The sequence below is a fragment of the Balaenoptera ricei genome, chromosome 14 (assembly GCF_028023285.1).
Source record: "Balaenoptera ricei isolate mBalRic1 chromosome 14, mBalRic1.hap2, whole genome shotgun sequence".
Classification (NCBI taxonomy): Eukaryota; Metazoa; Chordata; class Mammalia; order Artiodactyla; family Balaenopteridae; genus Balaenoptera; species Balaenoptera ricei.
Window position 1 is genome coordinate 25,004,053 of NC_082652.1, and position 24,455 is coordinate 25,028,507.

At 48.7% G+C, this 24,455-nt stretch overlaps 2 protein-coding genes across 3 annotated transcripts in view; both read right to left on the bottom strand.

Moving 5' to 3' along the window:
- Nucleotides 1–24,455, bottom strand: part of MYO18B (myosin XVIIIB) — a 234,144-nt gene that overhangs the window by 34,277 nt on the left and 175,412 nt on the right. The gene's annotated exons all lie outside the window — the stretch shown is intronic.
- LOC132348012 (transmembrane protein 258-like) lies at nucleotides 20,317–20,607 on the bottom strand. Its single transcript, XM_059895132.1, has one exon. The coding sequence runs from the start codon at nucleotides 20,596–20,598 to the stop codon at nucleotides 20,374–20,376; it is 225 nt and encodes a 74-aa protein (XP_059751115.1). The 5' UTR covers nucleotides 20,599–20,607; the 3' UTR covers nucleotides 20,317–20,373.

Consider the following 24,455-nt stretch of genomic DNA (forward strand, 5'->3'; position numbering starts at 1 on the left):
AGCAAGGAGTCTGCCCTGCTCCCAGGCCAGTGATCTTTCTGGGGCTCTGTGTGCCCGCCCCAGTGAAAGCCCGCGGGGACCAGGGCTGCTCCTCGTTAGAGGGACACGCTCAGCTCTGCACGGCAGATCAGCTTGTCCATTCGCGGTACTGTAAATCTGTGCCTTTACACTGATTTTGAGTCTTCTCCAATTTGAGAGAGAGAGTGAGCAAAGACCAAGAAAGCCAAAGAAGCAAGCCCAGCTGACGAGAGAAGGGGTGGCGTGGAGAGGTGGGGGAGTGGTGCCGTTGGTTGAAACTGCCAGCTGTGAAATCCCCATCTTGGTGCTGACAAGGTGAGGAACGGTCTGAGGCAGGGCCCCCAGGCAGGAGGTCGGTGGACCGTCAGAGGAAACGACACACCGTGGGACGGCGAGGGGGGTGTTCGCCCAGGATGCGAGCCTGTCAGCTCATAAAGACACCGAGGAAGATGGCTGGGCACACAATCCCAGGAGATTACAGGAGCGTTGCCCGAGCGCTGCTTCTTGCTAGTGGGCCAGGATGACAGCGACCCTGGGAGGCGAGGGGACGAGGCGCCTGTGTATCTGTAAGACACGGAGATGCTACCCATGTCCATGTCTGGGCCATTCCAGGCACGTGGCAAATGTTTCTTTTAGAGACGAGGAAACTGAGCACCAGAACAGCAAAAAGACCCACCCAAGGTCATGCAGCCGGGAGACCACAAAACTGGACAGCCAAGTCTTGGGTTCTCAGGTGAGGCCCTTAGGCCACACGAGCTGAGAGAGAAGAGCCCAGATGTCCCCTCCTGGTTGTGCCTGGGTGACCTTGGCCCATGTCAACGTCACACGGAGGGAGCAACGAGGTCTTACAGTCTCGATCCGCATGAAGCCTCCTGGCGGACAGAGGACAGGGAGGGGAAGGATGCTGGGTCTCAGGGACAGGTGGCTCTGAGCCAGGACCAAGCAGGTGAGCAGAGGAAATAGGGACCTGAGATGCATCAGATCCGTAATATCATGAAAGTGAAAGTAGGCTCTGGAGCCAGGATGACTGGGTTCGAATCCCAGCTCTACCACTCACTGGCTGTGTGACTTTCAGCAAGTTATTCAACCTCTCTGACCCCACGGGTAAAACGGGGGCAGCCGTAGTCCCCTTCCCAGGGCTGTTGTGAGGATCGAATGAGCTTGGCAGAGAGGAAAGGCTTGGCCAGTGGTGGCATTACTACGTTTCAACGCTCAGAGGGGAACGAGGAGCAATTGGGTGGGTGTCCCCACATCACCGGGGAGGTTTGCCAAGGTCACGCAGAAAATAAGGAGGCTGGAATGCAGGACTCTGAAAGCTTTTTCACCATCTGCAGAGGAAAGACAGGGGTGGAAAGCAAGGGCAGCTTAGAGGGTGAGTTATCTAGGCAGAGCAAGGAATGCTGAGAGCAAGAAAACCATCAACAGACAGATGAGGCCTGTGGTTCCGGGGACCTGCCGCTACCGCCACCCTCCACTGTGCCCCTTGCCCTCCGCGCCCCACCCCCATCTGCCTGGGGACGTGCCTCAGGCTCAGCAGGAACCTCCCAGGGAGACGGATTTGGGAAATTCAGAGTCTGTGTAATCAGCAATCAGCAAACCTTTCCTGTTTCAACTTGAAAACCAACTAGTCTGCTGATTGCCGAGACCAAGTCATTAGGCGAAATGGATGCGGTGCCCACACTAGTCTCCTGGGGGCAGACAAAACAAGGCCCAAGCCAGAGACGGCTCGAGAGACATGGAGGGTGGTGCACCAGGAGAAGGGGGCACAGGGGAGGCCCCCCCTCGGGCCTTCTTCCACCTCCGTGACCAGCAGCGCTCAGGATCGGGTCAGGACTGCTACGCAAATGGGATTGTGCTTTGAGGCCAAGTGTGAGCTTGGTCTTCTCTGTTTTTCTCTCTCTTTGGGGGCTTGGAGCAGGAAGAACTTGGGGGGAAAATTAGGGAACAAAACTATTTAGACAGTAAGATGTATACAATAGAAACCTACTAATAAATATACTGTATGTCCATATTACTCCTCAGCTACAATGTAGTGATATACATTGTAATAGACACACAACATACTAACATAGATTATTATATATTCATTTTATATATATATATATATACATACTGCCATGCCATTCATTCAATAAGCATCTACTGAGCATGAACTATGTGCCAGCAGCACTGATCTAGGCACAGGCAGTATAGATAAAATCTTAACTTCCGTGAGCATCATTCTTTCAGGGCCCTGATCTTTCTGTACTGCTGCTGTCTAGAACAGAGCAGGCACTCAATATGTTTTGGGATTGAGTGAATGGCGTTACTGCATGACTGTAAGAGGTGAATGAAGGAGGGACACTCACTAAGGCACACATAATACACACCACGCACACAGAGATCAACACAAGACTACGAGGTATATGTACGCGCCAGCCTCCCCCCGCCCCCACCCCGCATCACATAAGAGAGTCATCAACCCTTGTTAAACTCCCAAGCTGCTCTCCCTGGAACGTGCCGTGTGGAGTCGCCCATGTTGGGAGCAGTTTGTACGATAATTAGTGGCTGCAATTAAAATCATCTCCTCTTGTGATGTTCCATTAGAGGCTAATATTTAAAACTCTTGTCTGGTTTCTCTGCCCCGGGCATCTCAATCTTCAGAGGACCCTCTCCTGCCTGCAGATGCACAGGACTCTCCTATGTCACTTTCTGTGGCTCTGGAGGTTGCCTCTCTAAACTTTGGAGGTGTCCCGCAAGGCCTCCCAAAGTTAATTTCACCTAGTTTGTATTATAGATCAGACTATCTCAAAACATCCTCAAAACCTGATGAAAATTCATCTTGTTATTCTTTTCTTATGTGCTAATGACAAATAGAAACTTCATGTTACAGAGCCTGGTGTTAAGAAAAAATTATACGCACATGCATATGCTGTGTAAATGTGTATAAATATACATTTATATAAAGTATACATGTAGTATATAGAAATGTAAATGTATAAATGTAAATACATAAATATGTATACGTGTGAATGTGTGTTGTCCTGTGTATTTACAGATACACACACAAATATTCCCAGTCTGAAACATAGCACATACTTAATAAGTATTTGTGAATAGTTAATAAATGAACGTATTTATTTCTATTTCTCATGTGGGCAGGCGTGCTACTAAATGTTTGAAAAAAACCCTTATCTCATGTTATCTTTATAAAAACCCTCAGAATCACGTACAATATAAACACATAAAAAGTAACGCGAGAACATTACAACAAACTCGTAGCAGAGCTATTATCTCTGTGCAGTGAGATATCAGGTGATTCTTCCCCCCTTTTTTATACTTCTCCTGATATTCTGCAAAGAATATGATTTACTTTTATTATCAGAAAATTAAAAATACAGGACTTCATTTCTCTCTGCACTGCAACAAACAACTCCCTGGTCCACCTGCTCAATGCCTCTCATGGCAGCCTCATTATCCCCATTTTACAGATGAGCAGGCTGAGCCTCAGGAAGGTTAAGTCACTTGCCCAGGGACATGCACCCAAGACATGACAGGCTAGAGTGGACCCAGGTCTCCTGACCCCAGCCCACAGCTATTTTCCCCTTTGCGCTATTTGCTCCTGCTTCATCCAAGGATGCCTGTGTCTCCAGAGCTGGGGGGGAGTCTTCCCAGAAAGCAAGGTTATGAGGAACTGCCGCTGTTTCATTCAAATTGTCCAAGGGTCACTTGCCTGGGAGAAAGGAGGCTATGGGGGAAAGTAAAAGCCCCGCGCATTGTGTCCTGGCAAGAGCTCCAAGGCCATATTGGCAATGGAGTGAGCATTAGCAGGAAGTGTTCAGTCCCACTTTGGGAAAGAGTTGGGGTGCCCCTTAGAAAACCCCAAGTGATGCATTAGATTCTCTTATTTAAGACTGAGAAAGAGCCCAACCTCCAGCTGGAAGGGGACTAGGGAGAAGGTAGTTGTCACTAGACAATGTCCTTTCTTCATAATCATCCTACAAAGTGTTTTATTTTAATGATGTGGTGACATACACAGAGAGACTCATCAAAGATCCCAAAGTCACCCAGCTAGACAGTGACACGTAGGTTCAAGCTCAGGCCTGTCTGTTTCCAAAGGGTCAGGAAATAACTCACGACTCCTCCTGTCCTTTTCTTCGCCTGTGGCAGGCATGCCTAATCAATCACTGCACAGACCCAGGCAGTGTGGGGCCTGAGTCCTTTCTCTGAACCACCAAGCTAAGTGCTTCACCCCAGTACTGCCCTGTGCTCCATCCACCAACATCAACTGGAACTCCCAACTCTGCCACATTTCAAATGATCTCAATCCTCCTGGAAATGCCTCCTGAATCCTCAAAGAAGACACTTATATAAGTTTGTTGCGGGGGGGTGGGGCTGGTATTTCTCCTTGAAAATTGATGAGTGCTCTATGAAACCCAGGGAAGCTGAAGCCCAACCACACTTCGGGAGGGACCCTGGCTGGTGGGGAGGGGGAGATGCAAACTACCAACAACATGGGAGCAGCAGGAGAAGCACTGGCTTTAGGACTAGATGAACCCTGAAGCACTATGTGAATTTTGAAGAATTACTAACCCTTTCTTACTTTCAGTTCCTCATCTGTTAAAATGACAGTGTTATTCTGCGACAAACAGTACTGCAAGGAACAAATGAAATAATGTAAAACTGCGTATATCTGGTATACCTAATACTGTGGCACGTACTTGATACATAACAAAGGTTCCCATTTCCTTCTTTCAAAGTAAAGACTCCGAAAACATGAAACCTGCAGGGACGGTATAGTGAGGATAGCCTCATTTTCCAGAAAATGAATTCTATGAACCTGATACTTTTTTGTTGAAGCCAGAAGGATTTAATGCAATGCCTCCAAGGAGCCTGTATCAGTCAGGAAACTAGAAATCACTCTAGATCATTCAACCAAAGGAATTTAATATAGGGAACTGGTTTTTCAGGTGATGGAAAAAGATGAGAAGCCAGAAGAGATTAACAGCTACAGGAAGGCACTGCAAACCTAGGGCTGGAAGGAAAAGCCAAGAAGTTGGGCCACCCAACGGGCAACAGCAGGGCTGCCCAATGGGAGCCGCAGTCAGGGAGGAGGGTCCCAAATGGGATCCGGAATTACAGAGGCTGGGCTGCAGGCAGGGATGCCCCCCAACCCCAAGGCAGTGCGAGAGAGGGAGAAATACTCTGGTTCCTCTCCTTCTCCTGTCTTTCAACTGTCCCTCACTGCCGTTCATTTGGCTGAACCTACCAGAAAGCAAGCTCTTAAAACAGTTTAGAGCACAGCAGAGAAACGGTGGGAATGAATCTGAGAGCAAACAGGAGAATTCCCGGTACAGAGCACAGAGGCATCTGGGCTATATCCAGCCTTCATTATTAAAAACAGACGAGGGTGTTTTCAGTCTGTAAAAATTCATCCAACTGTACACTTTTAAGATTTGCACACTCTTCTAGTTGCATATTTCAAGGAAAACATTACAATAAATCCAGAATTACGATTGTCAAGTGTTACAACCAAATTCTGGATTACAACCCCCAGTCTGTATTAGTTATTTATTGCTACATAACAAGTTGCCTCAACACCTAGTCATTTTGAAGTATCAAATATCATTCTCTCTCATGGTTTTCTGTGGGTCAGGAATTCAGAGGTGGCTTACCTGTGTGGTTCTGCCTCATGGTCTATGGTAGGATGAATAAGGCCCCCAAAGATGTCCACGTCCTAATCCCCGAAACATGTGATTATGTTCACTTAGATGGCAAAAGGAATTTTGCAGATGTGACTAAATTAAAAATCTTAAGATGAGAGTTTATCCTGGATTATGTGGATAAGCTGGGTGGCCCCTACATGTAATCATAAGGGTCCTTATAAAAGGGAGGTGAGAGGGTCAGTGGGGAAGAAAACAGTGCTGTGATGATGGAATCATGGATTGGAGTGATGCAGCCAGGAGCCAAGAAATGCTGGCTGCCTCTAGACGCTGGAAGATGCAAGGAATGGATCATCCCCTGGGGCCTCCAGAAGGAGCCAGCCCTCCTTTCGCCTTGATTTTAACCCCTTAAGACTCATTTTGGACTTCCGACCTTCATGACTACCAGAGAATAAACTGTGTTATTTGAAAGCTACTATGTTTGTGGTAATTTGCTGCAACAGCAATGGGACACCTACACAGGATTTGTCATGATGTTACAGTGAAGATGTCAGCCAGGGCTATGGTTGTCTGAAGGCCGCCCTGAAGCTGGAGAGTCCTTTTTAGAAAGCTCACTGACATGGCTATCGGCTGGAGGCCTTAGTTCCCTGCCACGAGGGCCCCCACTGAGCTGCTTGAGTGTCCTCATGACATGGTGGCTGGCTTTACCAGAGCAAGTGATCCAAGGGAGAGCAAGGCAAATGCCAAAGACCTTTTATAACCTAGCCTCCAAGTGACATACCATTGCTCCTGACCATCTATTGGCCACACAGACCAACTCTGATACAGTATGGAGGAGGTTACAGAGGGGTGTGAAGGCAGAGATGGGGACCGCTGAGAACCATCTTGGAGGCTGGCCGTCACAGTAACACTGACACTTCTTCACCCACAGGTCCCATCTCCAGTGACTCCCCCACCCACAAAGGAAAACCCTGGAGGAACCCTGAGCTGCTTCTCGTTTCTCGGAGCACATCTGTTTATAGGTGGTATGAAGTCCCCCCCCCCCAACAAAGACATGTTGAAATCCTAATCCCCAGTAGTTCAGAATGCAACTGTATTTGGAGACAGGGTCTTTACAGAGGCAATCAAGTTGAAACGAGGTCACGAGAGAGGGCCTTAATCCAATATGACCGGTGCTCTTATGAGAAGAGGGAAGTTTGGAAATGGCGACAGTCATGCATAGAGGGAAGGTGATGTGAAGCCACAGAGGGAGAGCGCCGCGTGGAGACAAAAGATTCAAGAGATGCACCTATAATCTAAGGAACATCAAAGATTGCCGGCAAACCACCAGGAGAGGGGCATGGGAGTTTGTTCTCCAGCGCCTTCAGGGAAGCAAGGCCCTGCCGACGACACCTTGATTTCAGATTTCTAGTCTCCAGGATGTGAGACAATACGTTGCTGTTTTACCGAGCTACATGGTTTGTGGTACTTGGTACAGCAGCCCGAGCAAACTAATATAACACCGTGTGCTCTTTTATTTTTCTTTCATACATCATTACCTTCCTTTTCTGGTTCTAATAGGGTTCATTACACAGAATTTAGAAAATAGAGTTGCCAAAGGAAAAAAAAACATTAAAAATTGCCCTTCAGTCTGTTACCTCGGGGACAGCCCCTCTTGATGACTATGCTGGTTTGTCTCCACCCTGTGTTCACTTCTGCATGTGTGTATAGACACATCTACCGGACACGCACTGGGGCAAAAGAGTTTAACAGGAAAGGCAGAATGGAGCTAGCCAGGCGGACAAGCAGGGGACCGCGGTGCCCCTGCCCTGCCAGGACTCTCCGGTATCTCCAGGCAGAAGAACACGTGGGGCTCCGGGCACCTGCTTGCTATCTTTCCTTTCCCTTCTCATTTTTCAAGCTGACTGTTTTAAAATGCCCCCAGCTACTGCCTGAGGGCCTTTATAGCTTTCTGGAAAGTTAATATTTTAGGTAACTTGGGCTGTTCTAGATGATAAAGAGCCGGCCTGCAGAAAGTCTCAGATGTATCTGCTACGCACGTCCACGCATCACATAAACATCTGTGGACACACACACCACATACCAGGGGCCCAAACTGAGGCCCAGGGCAGGAAGCCACCTGGCCAAGGTTGCTGGGCCACTGGGTGGCAGAAGCAGAACTAGAGCCTTTCCTACCCAGGTCATCTCTCTGTCAGCAAGTGTGTGCCTCTCTCCTTTCTCTGTTCTCACACTTCGGATGAGCCATTTTTGCCTAAATCCCGGCTCCAGCTACTCGAGTATTAACAGTGCCACGGGCTGGGGCTACAGTGGTGAGAAGGGGGCTCTGTACTTGATTCTTGGGGTCCCACATTTCTCCTGATGGATGGGGAGTGGCAGAAGGCAGAGCCTCCTTGAAAGGGCATGAGACCCTCACACACAGAAGGGGAATGTGGCTGAGGGTCTTTGGAGCCAGCAGGATGGCAGTGGGGAGGGCAGGGTGAGCAGGCTTCAAGGCACCAGCGGGCAACTCCGCTGTGAGTCTCAGGGTCACAAGGTTTGCAAATACAACTTTTAAAAAACCTCTCTAAAGTTCCTTATAGCTCTAACTACTCAGAGCTTGTAGCCCTCCCAGCCCTAGAACCGCCCCCAGCCTGTGACTTCTGCTGCAGCATCTTCAGAAAGGGATAAAGAACTGTCACCGGAGTGCAACTCTCTCAGGGCCCTCACAAAACCTCCAGCCGCAGAAAGACATCCTGACCTGGCGTGAATCCAAACACCTCACTCCCCACTTCCCAGAGTTGCCCACCCAACTGCTTCCTGCAAAAAGGAAAAAAGGCATTTCATTTTTTCTGCTCCAGTGCAAATATGACATATCTGTGCCACCTGATTTTCCTGACAGATAATTATATCAATGTAATTAAGCCTCAAATGCGGAAATTCTCTGTACCATGTACACCGACACCACACTTCCCCCATCAGAGGGCCATTGCTCCAGGCAGTAATTATCAAGCCACCTTTGACATGTCTTATTTCAATTTAAATGGAAATGAAGCTCATAGATCTTCCCAGCCCACGACCCCACACGACTGCAGAAATAGATAAACTATTGAAACTTTGAACTTTGAATTACTGAACTTTTGAACCGGACTTTGAAACTTCTCAAGTGGCCTCAGGTTTTGCATCCAAAGAAGTTAAAGTGTGAGAACAACTTACTCCTATGAACCCCTGGCCCCTTCTCTGATCCTCAAGTACAGCATCTCATATCAGCACAGTGGGCTTATCTCTTGCCTCTTTCCCCTGCTCTCCATCCCCTGTAAATTTAGTCTTCATCACCATCTCCTGAGGGTTCTCATCGTCTTGGTCCTCCTCTTCAGTCCAGCCCCCTTCTCCAATCCACATTCCATTCAGCATCCAAGGGAGAATCTTTTTAATCCAATCAAGTCCTCTCCTGCTTAAGAGCCTTCAGTGCCTCTTCACCTCCCCAAGTCCAGACTGTGCAGTTGAGCCTATCCAGGCTTTCACAGTCTTTCTTCCAACTCACCTTCCAAGGTTCCTCTCCTTCCACGGCCAACAGTGCACCCACACATCAGTAATTCCCACAGTGCTCAAACATGCCGTGTCCTTTTGTGCCTCTGTGCCTTTGAACCTACCATTCCTCCACCTGGAGTGCTCTTCTCTACTCTGACAAGTGAACTCCTATTCATTCCTCAAGACCCATTCCACAGCCACCTCTTCTGGGATGGCCTCTCTGGCTCCTCTGGGTAGAATCAGCCACTTTCATCTCTGTGCATTGGGACAAGTCACTGAGTTAAGCACATACCTCCATCAGATTGTAATTAATTTCCAGTTTCCAATTTCTAATTTCCTGCTATATTGAGCTCCTTATGAGTAGGGCTATACTCAGCCTAATATCCCAAATGCCTAATGTAGTAGCTGGAACTTAGAAGTCACTCCATAAATATTCATCTTTAAATTCTCCCAGCTCGGGACTTCCCTGGTGGCGCAGTGGTTAAGAATCCTCCTGCCAATGCAGGAGACACGGGTTCGAGCCCTGGTCCCGGAAGATCCCACATGCTGCAGAGCAACTAAGCCCGTGCACCACAACTACTGAGCCTGTGCTCTAGAACCCACGTGCCACGACTACTGAAGCCCACGCGCCTAGAGCCCGTGCTCCGCAACAAGAGAAGCCACCACAGTGAGAAGCCCGCGCACCGCAGCGAAGAGTAGCCCCTGCTCGTCGCAACTAGAGAAAAGCCCGCGCACAGCAACAAAGACCCAACTCAGCACCCCCCGCAAAAAAAAAAAAAAAAAAAAAAAATTCTCCCAGCTCTACATTCATGGTGGGGGCCGTATGCAGCGGGTCTGACCACCACAGGTCTTCAACTCACACAGACATGGGCTTGCAACCCAGCTCCACCACTTGCAGCATGACTATGAGCAAGCCTGTCACCCACCTCCCTGACCCTCAGTCTCCTCATCTGTAAAGTGGGAGTACTGACGGCATCACTGTGCTGTCAGTAGGGACTAGCTGAGGACTCATGGGTGGAAGGTGCTTGAAATGTCGGATAAAACACAGCAAGTTTTATGCTTGATAAACATCAGCCCTCTTCCCTGCTCTCAGAACTACTGGGTGACACCTTGTGAAACACAGCAAGTTTGGGGGGGGGTCTCTTCTCCCCCACTCCCCCATTTCTCCTGGCCCTCCCACACGCCTCATGTAGGCATCTGGTGACCTCAGTCTCACGCCCCACTGGCCTCACCATTTTTTTTTTTTTTTTTTTTTTTTTTTTTTTTTAAATTTTTTTTTTTTTTTTAATTTATTTTATTTATGTATTTTTGGCTGTGTTGGGTCTTCGTTGCTGCACACGGGCCCTCTCTAGTTGTGGCTCGCGGGCTCTACAGCGCCGGCTCAGTAGTTGTGACGCACGGGCTCAGCCGCTCCGCGGCATGTGGGATCTTCCCGGACCAGGGCCCGAACCCGTGTCCCCTGCATTGGCAGGCGGATTCCTAACCACTGCGCCATCAGGGAAGTCCCTGGCCTCACCATTTTAATGCCCCAAACACGGTCCCCCACATCCTTCCAGTCCCCTCGCCACCAGAACATGTTCATGTTTTGTCCCACTCCATCACTGCCAGGTCCCAAGTCACGCAAACATGCCCCCACATCAGACAAAATCCTGACTGCCAACGTGCCAACCCCCCAGGGCAGGTTAGGTCTCACCCCTGCCAGCATCCGTATGTGTCCGGAGCGTCCCAGGAGAGACGCGGCGAGAGACTGCAGACACTGCCCACAGATACAGGAGTCGGAAAACGGCCCCTGAATAAAGTCACCCAAGCCAGCAGTGACCAAAGTGACCACATCCCAGCAGCTATGCCAGGTAGGCACAGCCAGCGAGAGTCAGCACAGGGGTGAGGCTGAGACCCACACCGGACTCAAGACCCGGCAACGAGCCCCACATCCGCACTGGCTCCCCAGGCACCAAGGAGCACACCCTCGAGTCTGTCCCCTCAACTCCATCAGTATCAGCTCCCTCCCGATCTTCAACACAGAAGACTGTGAGGCTCAAGTCACATTCAGGTGCTCTGTAAACCGTGAAGAGCTGAGCGCATATGAGACATTATTTATCACACTGCTTCTTCCCTCTTCAGATCTCCTCCTTTTTTCAGACACATCTGATGGCCTCATCACAACCAAAGCCCTGGCCGGCGTTCTCAACAAACCACAGTACCATCACGAATGAACCCTGGTGAGCGGGGAAAGCAATCCCTCCCAGGTAAATCAACCCCTGTTAATAGTCTTGTATTATTAGATGCGTTCCCCGCAAGAACTGATCAGGGAGAACAAGGACCAGAGACATATTGGTACTGGCGATCAAGGCCATCCTGGCCTTCCTTGTGCTTGGACCAGAGACAATGCCGTCTCGCTGAGAAACAGGTGAAGGAGCTACTGTCAGAGAAAACGTGCGATACAAACAGCAAAAGACGCTGATAAGCGGCGGGCGGCCAGGCGTGATAACGACCAGAGATGAAGACAGTGATCTCTAGACTTGATTGGCTTCCATCTGCAGAGGCAAGAGGATGTTACAGAGACACGAACACCCTGGCCGCATTTCAGACTCGGGGAAAGTTCCACCCATCCATTGGGAAATGGACATTTTTGGTAGTTATGATTCTCACTTATTCATGCCACTTTTGTGGGGCGGTTTCAAATGCTAACTCCTCTAATTCAAGGGCACTATGTGGCCTCCGGAGAGGGGTTCTGGATAGATTTTGATTTTCTGGACTGAAGAAGGCTGAGCTAAAATGCAGGGTTTCTCAACTTCAGCATTACTGCCACTGGGGCCACATGAATCTTTGTTGGCGGGGGGAGGGGAGTGGTCCTGGGTGTTTCAGGATGTTTAGCAGCAACCCCGGCCTCTAACGCACTAGGTATCAGCAGCACCCCGCCCCTAAGTTGTGCCAACCAAAAAGGTCTCCAGATATTGTAAGATATTATTACTTGAGAGGCAAAATCGACCCCAGGTGAGAGCCAAGCTAAAGGCATAGTGGTAGGTGGGAGACGTTAACTTAGAAGACACAGACTCTGGATCACACCGACATGAATCTGAACCCTGAATGAGCCACTTCCCGCTGTGTGATCTCATCTTACAAAACATAAACCTCCCCTTCCCGTGACTTCAGAGGCTGTGGAATAAGGAGAGGGCCAGCCACTCCCAGTGAGGTCCGTGTGCCAGCATCACCAGGAGGCCGGTCACAAATGCAGGCTCTCCGGCCCTGTCCCAGCCCTGCTGACTCAGGTTCTGCCTTTGAACAACATCCCCAGGTGATCTGTATGCACTCGATGTTTGAGAAACACCCGGCACCGCGATTGAGAGCACAGGTTTTAGTGTCAGGAGACTGATTCCATATCCCAGTGCCAAGCTTTCCTAGCTATCCAGCCTTGGGCAAGTCGCTTCACCTCTACGTAAGCCTCTTTAAAATGTGTAAAATAGAGATAAAAATACCACCTCGCTCCAAGGATTGGCAGTGCCCATTTAATGAGATGGGGCACGAGGTGGGCCACAGCACAGACAGGCAGTACGTGTCAGCTCCCGGGCACCCAGTAGGAAGACTCAGAGATGTGGAAGGAAGCTCCCTCTGTGCACTTTTTTGATCTTCCCTTTGATGGAGTCTAGAATTACAACAGCCACGTGGCTGCTCATGGTCCATTTAGTCATTTATTGACCCAGCAGGAAGGAAAAGCAACCGCCAAGCGCTGCGCTCTCTCTCTCTCCCCTGCACATCTCAAGGTTACGGCCTGGTGGCACGTGCCTCTGGGAGGGACAAGCCTCAACACATCCGCCCCGCAGCTGTGCCCAGGGCTCTCCCAGGTCTGTCCGTCCTGCCCTCACAGCGCTCAGGGTCATCTCCTGCTTCTCATCCAGAGGCTTGGCTCTGGGGAAGGCAGGCGGGGTTCCAACGGCTTCTCATTGGTTTCCCTCTGTTCAGAGACAGGCTCTCTGGCTTTCTCCCAGCGCCAGGGAGCACGTCAGCCACAGCCCCTAGAAGCTCTTTCCTCCCCTCATTCCCTCCCTGGAGGCCAGATGCTGTCCTGGGAGAGATGTGGTCTGAACTAGGCAAAACCATCCTCAAAACGGCCCCATGTCCGAGTGGGGCCCCTCAGAACCTCTAAAGTAGGTCTGTGAGTTTACTACGCAAATCCTAGCACTTGAGGAAACTTTTATGTTCCAAACAAGGTGCAAACTCTGGCTCCTGGGATCAAATCTGGCCTGTGCCTGTTTTTGTAAATAAAGTTTTATTTGAACACAACTACACTCGTTTGTTTATGTCTTGTCTACAGCTGCTTTCAGAGTTCAGAGGTTGAGACAGAGGGACTCTGTGGTCCACAAAGCTGAAAATATTTACTACCTGGCCCCTGTTCTAAAATCCTGAGGTTCAGACTCCTCTGGTGGTGCAGTGGTTAAGAATCCGCCTGCTAATGCAGAGGACACGGGTTCAAGCACTGGTCCGGGAAGATCCCACATGCCTCGGAGCAACTACGCCCGTGCGCCACAACTACTGAGCCCACGCACCGCAACTACTGAAGCCTGAGTGCCTAGAGCTTGTGCTCCGCAACAAGAGAAGCCACCACAGTGAGAAGCCTGCTCATTGCAACTAGAGAAAGCCCGCAAGCAACAAGGAAGACCCAATGCAGCCAAAAAACAAAACAAAACAAAAAAATAGCAGGTTCTCAGTTTTGCATATGCAAATGTCTCACCACAGTAGATAGTTGAACCCTTCCTGGGTGTGTAGTTAACTTTTGGGCCCCACCCTGGAAGGGTTAAGAAGAAAGTGATTCTTCTTAAAGAATCAGAAGAAAGGAAGAAGAAGAAGAAAGGAAGTAGACAGTGTCACTGGGGGAAAAAGACACAGAAGCAAAACCACCAAATCACTGATACAAAGGCAGGGACCATAAGCTAAATTGGGCAGTAGACTGTGTGATTAGGGTCTGGATGGGAGAAGCCCTGTCTCTAACCTTTCTCGGCCTCCTGCTCCTCATCTGTAACAGAGTCAGGGTGAAGCACCTACATCAGGGCTCTTCCTGTCTGTGTGAGTCACCTGAGGGTCTTGTTAAAATGCAGATCATGACTCAAAGGTGTGGGGTGGGGCCTGAGGTCCTGCAGCCAAGGTTGCTGGTCTGAGAATGACACTTTGATTTGGAGGTAGGTCACAGGGACTTTGGGAGAATTAAATGGCAGAATGTACAAACCATGTTTAGGCCTGGCACAAATGGTAGGCTGTTAAAGAAATAATAATCATAACAGTGACAACAATGACAACAATAATAAGTAAATACAAACTATACATAACCCAACTTAAAATCAACCTCCAGCTGACGTCCATAACAGAAACAATAAATATGTAAACCCAAAAAGTCACAAATCAGGGTTGTGTTTACCCTTCTCCTACAAAGAGTAATCTCCTCCCCTCCCCCCCCACCCCGTCAAGTGAGTCTTAACTATTAGCATCATCACACAAACGTCAGAATTATCCTGAAGACCCTGTCTAAAAATCGCACCAGTTAAAACACAGAGATAATATTAGCTTTGAAACACAGTGTCCTTGACCTGCAGGCACAGTCTTCAATGTTGGCCCCACATTAAACTACCCTCATCAGCTACTCATTCTAACAAGAGACGTGTGTACACAGAATCTTTGATTTGTGTCCTTGTGATGGAGGTGGGTGGGCTGAGCCAGGGGGGGCATCCTGGCGTGGGAGGGCCCTGGTAGAAACGGACAACAGAAGGACCATCCTTGGGAAACTCAGAGCCGCTAGACCTTCAAATGAGCTACAGAAAAACTGGCATCACCGATCCTGTCCCCATAGCAGGGGCCAACAGGAAAGCTCCAGGCAGCCTTCTTTCATCAGGTTTACTCCCTCGTGATTTTTAGCAGGGGTGAGGAGGTGGGTACTAGGGAGAATTACACTTTATTGACATTTACTATGTGCAAGACACTCCTCTAATATCCAGGTTACCTTAGAGCCCATTTTACAGATGAGGAAACTGAGACTCAAGAAGAGGTGACTTGCCCTGTACACACAGTCTGGAAGAGCTAGAACCATGATTTAAATCTAGTTCTCCTATGCATTCCCTACTCCACTTTTCCTTCCAAAAGAGCTTACAGTAGCAGCTGGCAAACCACAGTCTAGGGGCCAAATCTGGCCCACTGCCTGTCTGTTTTTGTAAATAAAGGTTTATTGGAACACACATGCTCATTCATTGAGGTACTGTCTCTGGCTGCTTTTGTGCTACAGCAAAGTTGAGTAGTTGCAACAGACATAGTATGGCCTGCGAAATGTAAACTATATTTACTACCTGGCCTTTACAGAAAACACTTGCTGATCCCTGGCATAGCACATTTCATTGCTACTGGGTACAACCTCGTGAGGTTTGGCCACCCTCTCAGAAGAAGTGAAAACCATCTTATTTCCTGAGTTCTTTTCCTTTTGTTTGCTGAGAAGTCACATCAGTCGACTTTTTTTCCCCACCTGCCAAGCAATTAGCTCATAAAGGCTGGAGCCTGAAGGATTCCCCCTGAGTGTTTGTTGATAAGCCTCCTTCCAGCAGGACGCTGCATGTCTAAACCACTGCCAAACTTTAATAACAGCATCGACTGCATCACCTCCCACCAAAAGCGAACAGGAAGCCTGGCTCGGCTGCCCAGCTGGGTGGATGTCAGTTGCGGACAGCTGCAAATTGCCTGAACAAGGACAGATGTAGCTTGTCTTTGCCTTTCTTCTTCCATGTGAAAACTTTTCGGGGGGAAGATTAGACTGCTGTTAGGGAAATGAATGTGTTGATTCTAATCATGTGAACAGGGAGGCGGAAGAGGTGACATGCAGCAGGATGGGCTCCAGGTCATTTACCTGGAATGCAGCCAAGGCAAGACTGGGCAAACAACAGAATTCCAATGAAGCTGGTGCCCAGGACACTGAGCACAAAAAAGGAGGCATCTATGAACCCATGGGTCACGGTGCTGGGGGGGCAGGGGGGGACAGCACGTGGGGGACAGAATTCCCAGAACTGTCCAACTGGAAATGATTTAACCACTGCCTAGGCTTATACCTCTGCTCTGAAGCTCAGAGCTTGCCTGTTCTCGAGGGGGCTCTTCTGTGCTCTCTGCTCTGGGTCTCACTCTCATGGTGATGCTGGTGGTGATGATGATGACAGTGTTGAGAATGAGGATGGTGATGATGGTGATGGTGATGATGGTGAATGATGATGGCGGCGGCGGTGGTGGTGGTGATGATGATTACGATGGCAATAAGGATGGCAATGGTGGTAGTGGTGATGATGGAGGTGACAGTGATGATGACTGCTTGGTCTGAATGCTGGCCCTCCACTCCATTCGTATTTTGAAATCCTAACCCCCAAGGTGATGGTATTAGTAGGTGGGGCCTCTGGAAGTGATCAGGTCGTGAGGACAGTGCCCTCATGAATGGGATTAGAAGGCAGAGACAGTCCTAGACCCTTCCACTGTGTGAGGACACAGCAAGAAGGCACCAGCTATGAACCAGGAAGAGAAGCCTTGCCAAAATGCGACCATGCTGGTGCTTTGACCTTGGACTTCCCAACCTCCAGAACTGTGAGTGGTAAATTTCTGTTGTTTATAAGCCACCCAGTCTATGGTATTTTGTTATGGCAGCCTGAACAAATTAAGACAGTGATAATGATGATGATGTGACAGTGAGTTTGCTTTATGCCCTGTGATAAGCATTTAAATGCATTATTTCATTAAATCTTCCTCAAAATGATGTGATGGAGTTGCAATGATTATCCCTATTTCATAAGATAACAGAGACACAGAAGGTGAGCATCTTGACCAAAGGCACACAGTAGGGAAGTGATGGCACTGAGATTTGCACCTAGTCTCCTGACTCCTAGTTCTCTGCCACTTCTGTCAAGCTCCTACTTCATTTGGCGTGCATTTTTTACGCCTCCTATGTGTCAAACAATGTTTGAGGGCAAAGGTAAGCAAATTTTTTTTTTTCTGTAAAGGACCAGTTCATTAGATGAACTGATAAACTCCGTTTGTTTAAGCCAGTTCGAGGTTTGTCACTTACAACCAGAAGAGCTGTAATTTAGACCAGTTCACTCATCCATTTCTATTTCCACATGCTTGCAATTCCAAATCAGCCAATTCTCCCCAAAAAAACCGTTTTCTTTACCATTGCTTGGTCTATCCTCAAGTTCTGAGGTCTCCATCTACTTTCTCATTGTTTAAGTTCAGCCAAGAAAGACAAAAAAAAAAAAAAGGCACCAGAAAGAGATGAATTGTTTTTCAAATCAAATTATAGTCTGGAAATGAATTTAAAACATTAAGAGTCTGATCTGGGGCTCCCTGGGACCACTGTCTCCTGAAGATGTCCAATTGGGACAATGATTGTGCTTTCAATTGTGAAGATTAACCTTCCCAAGCCTCTCTGACATGCAATTAAGTGTGGCTAAATCTCATCTAAACAATTCCAATTGGATTTATTTTAATAATTTAATGTACACCTGCACTGTTCAATCATTATCTCCTCCCACTTTTCTTTTTTTTTTAAGTAACTTTGGGAGGTTAAGTTACTCTAATTTCCAGCAAGTCTAAGGTGACAAAAGTTCAACTGATGAAGTCTCTGGGGACAAGATTAGTATTTGCTCTTCTGTTTGCCATCTCCAGACTCCATGCGTTATTTGTAATTGGTATTAGCAACTTTCAATTCTGATTAATTACTGGAGCGTCTGTTTTTGATGCAGAAACAAAGCCACAAGTCAGGGAGTAATAGACCCAATTATTCCTAGGTAGGCTTTTGGTAATAGATTATATTATCTAGATATCTCATCTCAGAGGTAGACACAAAGAAACTCATTTCGTTAGATGATAAGACCTCTTGAATTGAGACAAGCACATTCACCACCCGGGATCAGGAGAGCCTGGAAAAATTCCGTTTCAGAAATATGTCTGGGGCTGGCAACACCAGGTTCTAAGTCCCTTTTAGGACCACGTTTCTTTTGTACGGAAACCTTTGTGGGGAGACAAGCAGAGGGAGCCCACAGTGCCTGGAAGTGGGGATGATACAAAGGCCCACATTTTCCCCTGCCAGCTGAGAGCACAGGAGGCCGTGACTAGTGGGGAGGGAAGCAATGTGTGAACAGGGAGTTTATAAACGTGTTGGGCCATTTTGGATCACACTGAGATAACGGGACAGTAATTAGGAGAGCTATCTCCCTGTCAAGAGAGCTATAAAAGGTGTTATTTATAACCCTGCTCATGGCCCCAAATGCCCTCCACATGGAATGCCTTTTTAAATACTTCAGTTCCCAGCCAAAATAATTCATCTTTATGCTCTGAAGTTCCGAGCCATTGGTGGGAGAAAAACACTGAGAGCTTTTTAAAATGAAACCCTTAACTCTTGGTTTGGTGGATATACCCTGGGGGGCAGGTGGTGGGAGGGGTCTGCGTTCTGACCTAGAGTTTGGAAACATGGGTCTTCGGGCCGCCAAAAAACAAAACAAACCAAAAGCAAAAACAAACACGAAAACTAAACAGAATCTGGCTCTGGGCTTCCTGAAGCCCTTACCAGCTACGGCCAGATTCTCAGGAGAAAGAGAACCAGAGGCGAAGACGGGGCAGCCAGCATGCCTGCAGGGACAGCTACGTGACAGGCGGGGCGAGAAGCATGGTGTGGATTACTCGCTTCAGTCTTTCTGAGTAGATCTGATCACACCCATTTCATACATGAGGTGAAAGCACGTCCTCAAGAGCACAGAGTTCTCATAGTGAAGTAATCTGGCTTAAAAAAAGACAGTCAGTGAGCGATGGCATTTGACATGAGAGCCTTCGGACTCCACGCTTCTGCTCTTTCTACTCCGAACCAGGGCAGGGCGACCCCGCCCCAAGGAGACTCCAAGCCTGTGATGCGCTGGAACCAGCTCCCACAGACTGGCAAGGGCTGACTGCTGACTTTTCAGGAATTTTGCAAGCCAGCTGTTACACAAATACGTATTATTAAAAATCGAATAACATCGATTTACAATTAAATAAATCACATTAAAGACAAAGGTAACACGTACTCAAAACACACTGCTTCCTAATCTTACTAACATTCTGCCCAGGCTTTTGAAGTTGTTTTTGGCTATCATGTCTGTCCAGTGGAGATGCCATGTAACAGTACTACTGGGCGTGGCTTCCCAACGCCCCATATCGTTAGCTGGAAACCAGCCCCGGGGGAAGATTCACACCACAGAGGAGATAGGAAAACACTACAGACCAACTGAGATTCCACCTACGCTGGAGAGCCGGTTGTTAACCCTCTGCCAGAACACGGCCGCCCCAAGCTCTTCTCTGGTGATCTAGCAGAGTCTTCCCAGATCCCAGTACAAGGGAGAACCTCTCCATTGTGTCCATGGGAGGCTTTCTCCTCACAGGAAAATTCACCAACACAGAAGGGAGACATCCCCTCATCTCTTTTAGGACTCTCATTCTTTTCATTTTTCCCCCCCGAAAGTGGAAAATACACCCCAGAGTTAACACCAAATAAATAATTCATGAACCATATATAATTGATGCTGGGTTTAAAGGAAGTAGAGCCATGAGTGGTTGTCTATTAACTATTTATGACTGCTCGGGCTGCTGACAAGCCAGGCTTGGTGCGGAGATCTCACCCAGGCTCCCATGTTTTATTTAAACATTATTAAAAGCACACAGCCTGCAGCGAGGCCTTCCATCCCACTTAGAATTAGACTCTGCTGTGAAGTCACCTCTGGGTCTTGGAAAGGTTAGGACTGGCTTTTGCTGGAACTGCTACTGACTTTTTCCTTCATGTGGAAGGTGTTAGGCTGCCTCTTCCTCCCACCCTTGAATTTTTCTCTTCTTGATGTGACCCCCACTCCAGTTTTTCTGTGACCTGGGGCGCGTCACATCACCCCTCTGCCCTGAGTCTCAGTTTGACCATCTGTAAAATGGGGAGTATCACAGGCGTTACCTTAAGGGTTACTGTGAGGATGAGATCAGGGCAGTGATTATTAATGGGGTGACTTTGCTCCCCAGGGTACATCTGGCAAGGTCTGAAGATTTTTTTTTTTTTTTGGTCACACATCTGCCTTTATTGTGAGCAGCCGATGGGATACTTCCGGCGTAGTAAAAAAAAAAAAACTAATTTACAAAAGCAGGGATTCAGTGAAGCCGCCTGGTTGGAACCCTTGGGAGCTCATACGTAGATGCTGACCCAGAGCAGCAGGAAGAGGACTCCAAAGCCCATGAAGAGTGAGGCCACGAAAGAGATGAGGAGCGCTTTGTAGATACACCGAGTGGATGCGGTGGAGGTGACCTCATAAACGAAGAACCAGGCGGTGAAGAACATGCCAGTGGCCAACAGCACCACGGTCAGATGCGGAAGGACAGCCGGGTTTACTGGGCTGGTGTACCTGCTCATGGCCGCAAGCTCCACTTTGCCGGGCCCAGGGTAATCCACCGCTCCGCCACCGGGGGAGGTATTTTTGATTGTGATGACTTGGGTGGGGAGCTACTTGCATCCGGTGGGTAGAGGCCAGAGATGCTGCTGAATATCCAACACAGCACAGGACAGCCCCACATCAGACAGTTATTCAACCCAAAATGTCAATAGTGCCAAGACTGAGAAACCCTAGATTACAGAATCAAAGGCAGTATTACTTTTTATGACTCACTTTTTAAAAAAGTACTTGAATGAGTAAATACCACGTGTCTAAATCTTCTGAGGAAGAGAATGGGTTTGAGCTGGTGAGATCTTGGTCCAGATTCTAACTCAGCCACTTAACTGGGATTGTGACTTTGGAGAAGTTGCTTCAGCTCTCTGATCTCAGTTTCTTTATTGGTGAAACAGGGATGGTTAACCTCAGACAGAGAGGCTTAAAAGAGAGATCTCATGTAAAGTCCTTAACCCAATGCCCAGCACACAGCGGTAAAGCACTAGCTCTCATCAACACTGCCCCAGCCATCGTGCGCGTAGGACAGGATGCGGCCGCAGAGCTGGCAGACTTGTGACGAAGTCTGAGTGGACCAAGAAAGAGTCATCGGAGGAGTGAAAAGAAAGGGGAAAGAAAACAAGGGAGCATCTATTAAGTGCCTACTGTGTGCTATCATCGGGCACTTTCACATACACCATCTCATTTACTCCTCACAGCCTCCCAATGAGATCGGTTGTTTTTTGCTCCCAATTTACTGATGGGGAAACTGAGGTTCTGCAGTGTTAACTTAGCCACCCGAGGTCTCATACTTCAAGTCCAATGCTCTTTCCACCAGCCTGCAGTGAGCTAAGGTGTCCTCCCCAAAATCATATCCACTTGGAACCTCAGAATGTGACCTTTTTGGAAATAGGGTCTTTGCAGATGTAGTTAGTTAAGATGAGGTCATACCGGATTAGGGGAGCTTTAAATCCAAGGCCTGGTGTCCTTATGAGAAGAGAGGACACAGAGACAGGGCAGAGAAGAAGCCCATGTGAAGACGGAGGCAGAGATTAAAGTTATGTGGCCGTAGCCAAGGAACGCCCGGAGCCCCCAGAAGCTGGCAGAAGGAGGAAGGAGTCTCCCTTAGAGCCTTCCCAGGGAGTGGCCCTGTTGACGCCGTGACTTCAGACTTCTGGCCCCCAAAACCGTGAGACAACACATCTCTATTGTTTTAAGACAACCAGCTTTTGGCAATCTGTTACGGCAGCCCTGAGAAGCTAATACACACCCTCCTCCTCCCCAAGAGGAGCCAAAACAACTGTGTGAGGAAATGAGAGAGAAAGAGAGAGAGAAACCACATGTCCACACCCAGTCAAGTGAGAACTTGTCCAGCAAGAGAAGCAGCAGGAGAGAGCAGGTGGCAGTGGGGGGAGGGAGGGGTTTTGCAGCTGGCGGCCAGTGGGGGAGCTGCAAGGAGAAAGAAGGAAGAGAAGAAAGAAAGGCGGAGGTGAAGAGTCTGTGTTTACATCCTGATATGTGGGTGTATCTCTGCCTTTCTGGAGACCTGGACATGGCCCGCCACACGGCTGGCGTGCCCTAGACATTTGCTGAATGCAGGTCAGAGACGATGACGAGGTTGAGACGACCATGATCAGACGGCTGCTCGCCCAAATCTGCTGGCCAACACTGCATCCTCCATGCAATCTTCTCCACGTCTCCCGGTTCTACCAAACCACTGCCTCCTTTGCTCGCACATCCCATCCTGTACCAGAAGTATTTAGAGACACATGCATCTCCTCCTCTGGAACTTGAGATCTCCAGAGGCACAGTCCCTGTTCCATTCACATCTGCATCTCCCATAACATCAGGCACAGGGACGGGCACATGGTAGGACGCAAAGTAAAGTGTGTTGATCTGAAAGTTCCAATTTTTAAGATAATTTTTGAGCTGTTCTCTCAAAAGGTAAAACTTCAAAACGCTGTGGAAACTATTCATTCAGCAATTTCTGAGAATCTACCTGTGCCTAACCCTGAACTGGAGACCAAGAGTCAAATAAAACCCACTCCCCTCTCTCAGGTGCTCCCTGTCTAGGAAGACAAGAACAGAAGCAATGACAATAACCCGTATGAATGGAGTGAACACAAGGCGATGTGGAAACACAGAGGAGGTACGTAACTTAGTGACGGGTGGGGGTAACAGTGAGGGCTTCCTGGAGGTGAGCCCTGACCTGTTACAGGCTGAGCAGGCGGGCAGAGGGATGCAGGAGAACAAAGGTGATGAGCCCAGAAATGACCTGGCGCTGGGGCCTGACGCCTTTGTGCTTGAGTAGATCATGCAAGGTGATGAGAGGCACACAACCAAAGGCAGAGAAGTCTACAGAGGCTAGATTTCTGGGAAGAAGTTGGGGCTTTGCTCTGAAGGCAGTGGAGAGCCATGGAAGATTTCTTAGCAGAAGAGCAACACAGTAAGATGTGTCCCTTCTAGAATGACCTTTGGCATGGAGGAGCAAGAGTGGAGGAACAGTGGGGAGCCAAGATACAAGCTAACTGTACAGGCCCAGACCAGAGGGGTTGCAGATTAAAACAGAGAGAGAGGACACGGGGTTGGGACTGGAAAGGATGGATTTGAAAAATACCTCAGTAGGATAAAATCAGCAGATGTGGTCATTAATGTGTATGACTCAGAGGGAGATGGGCCACTGTGATTTCTAGCTTTGGTCACTGGGTGCTGAGCTAAGAGTGAGCAGAGGCGCCATCTAAGGTTTTCAAGGGAAAGTTAAGACTACAGAGAGCCAGGCCAAGGTGCTGAAGGGTAACCCGACAGGTGTAGCCTCCAAAGCCAGTGCACCTGGCTGAAAGCCTACAGAGGGCAGGCCTTCCTGTCACCCTCAACTCTAACTCTTCCAACTGTCCTTGACCGCCCTTGGTCACCCTGTCCTGGGGCTGAGGTGGTTTCCCCTGAGCTCTGTCACTATTGAAAAACAACAGGATATAAATCCACGGATAAGCTGTCTTGCCACCCCAGTGACAAAAGGACTTGAATGATTTAGAGCCAGAATATTCTTGTCTCCATAATGGTTCCTGGAGTCGCCAGGAATAGTGCATTTACGAAAATTAATGGCAACACCTCATTATTCTTTTTTCTGGGAAGAGAAGTTCCATCGGCTGGGTAATTGATCCTGATCTGGACGTGCCGGTTTGCCAGCCAGGGGTGTAAATCATTCACACGGAACAACCTGCGGCCCTTTAAACTAACACCAACAGTGACAAATGGGACAGGGTGTGACGGGCGGAAAGGAACACTGAGGGGAGATCCATCAATATCCTTCCCGCTTCTCACCAGGGCCCAGAGTGTGGGATCCTTTTTGGGGTCTCCGCAGCGGAGCCATTTTTCAGCAGGGTTGGGTTGGGAGGGCAACGTGGTGTCCCAGTGACAGCTTTAGCGCTGGACACGCAGGGAAGCCCATCCCAGCTCCGCCACTCCCGACTCTGCAGCCCTGGGCCAGGCGCCCCTTGCGTCCATATCTGCTGGGGTGACGTAAGCGTGAAAGAAGATGACATCTGCAAAGAGCCTGAGCCCAGAGCGACTCAATCAATGTTTATCCAAGGAATGAATGAAGGAAGGAAGGTATGCTTGGCCCAGGAAGCTCAGAAATTCACTATCCCTCCCAGAGAGATGTGAACTTTAGAAACAGAAGATGAAATGGGCAGTGCTTTACTCAAAGAAGTGATGTGTGGCGATGATCGGGAGCACGATGCCGGCCGGTCTTCTAAGAACCCTCCAAACCCAGCGCACAGACCCTTTGCTTTGCCCGTGAAAGCTCTGAGCGACCACTTTAGAGAAACATATAAAATACACAAGCAAT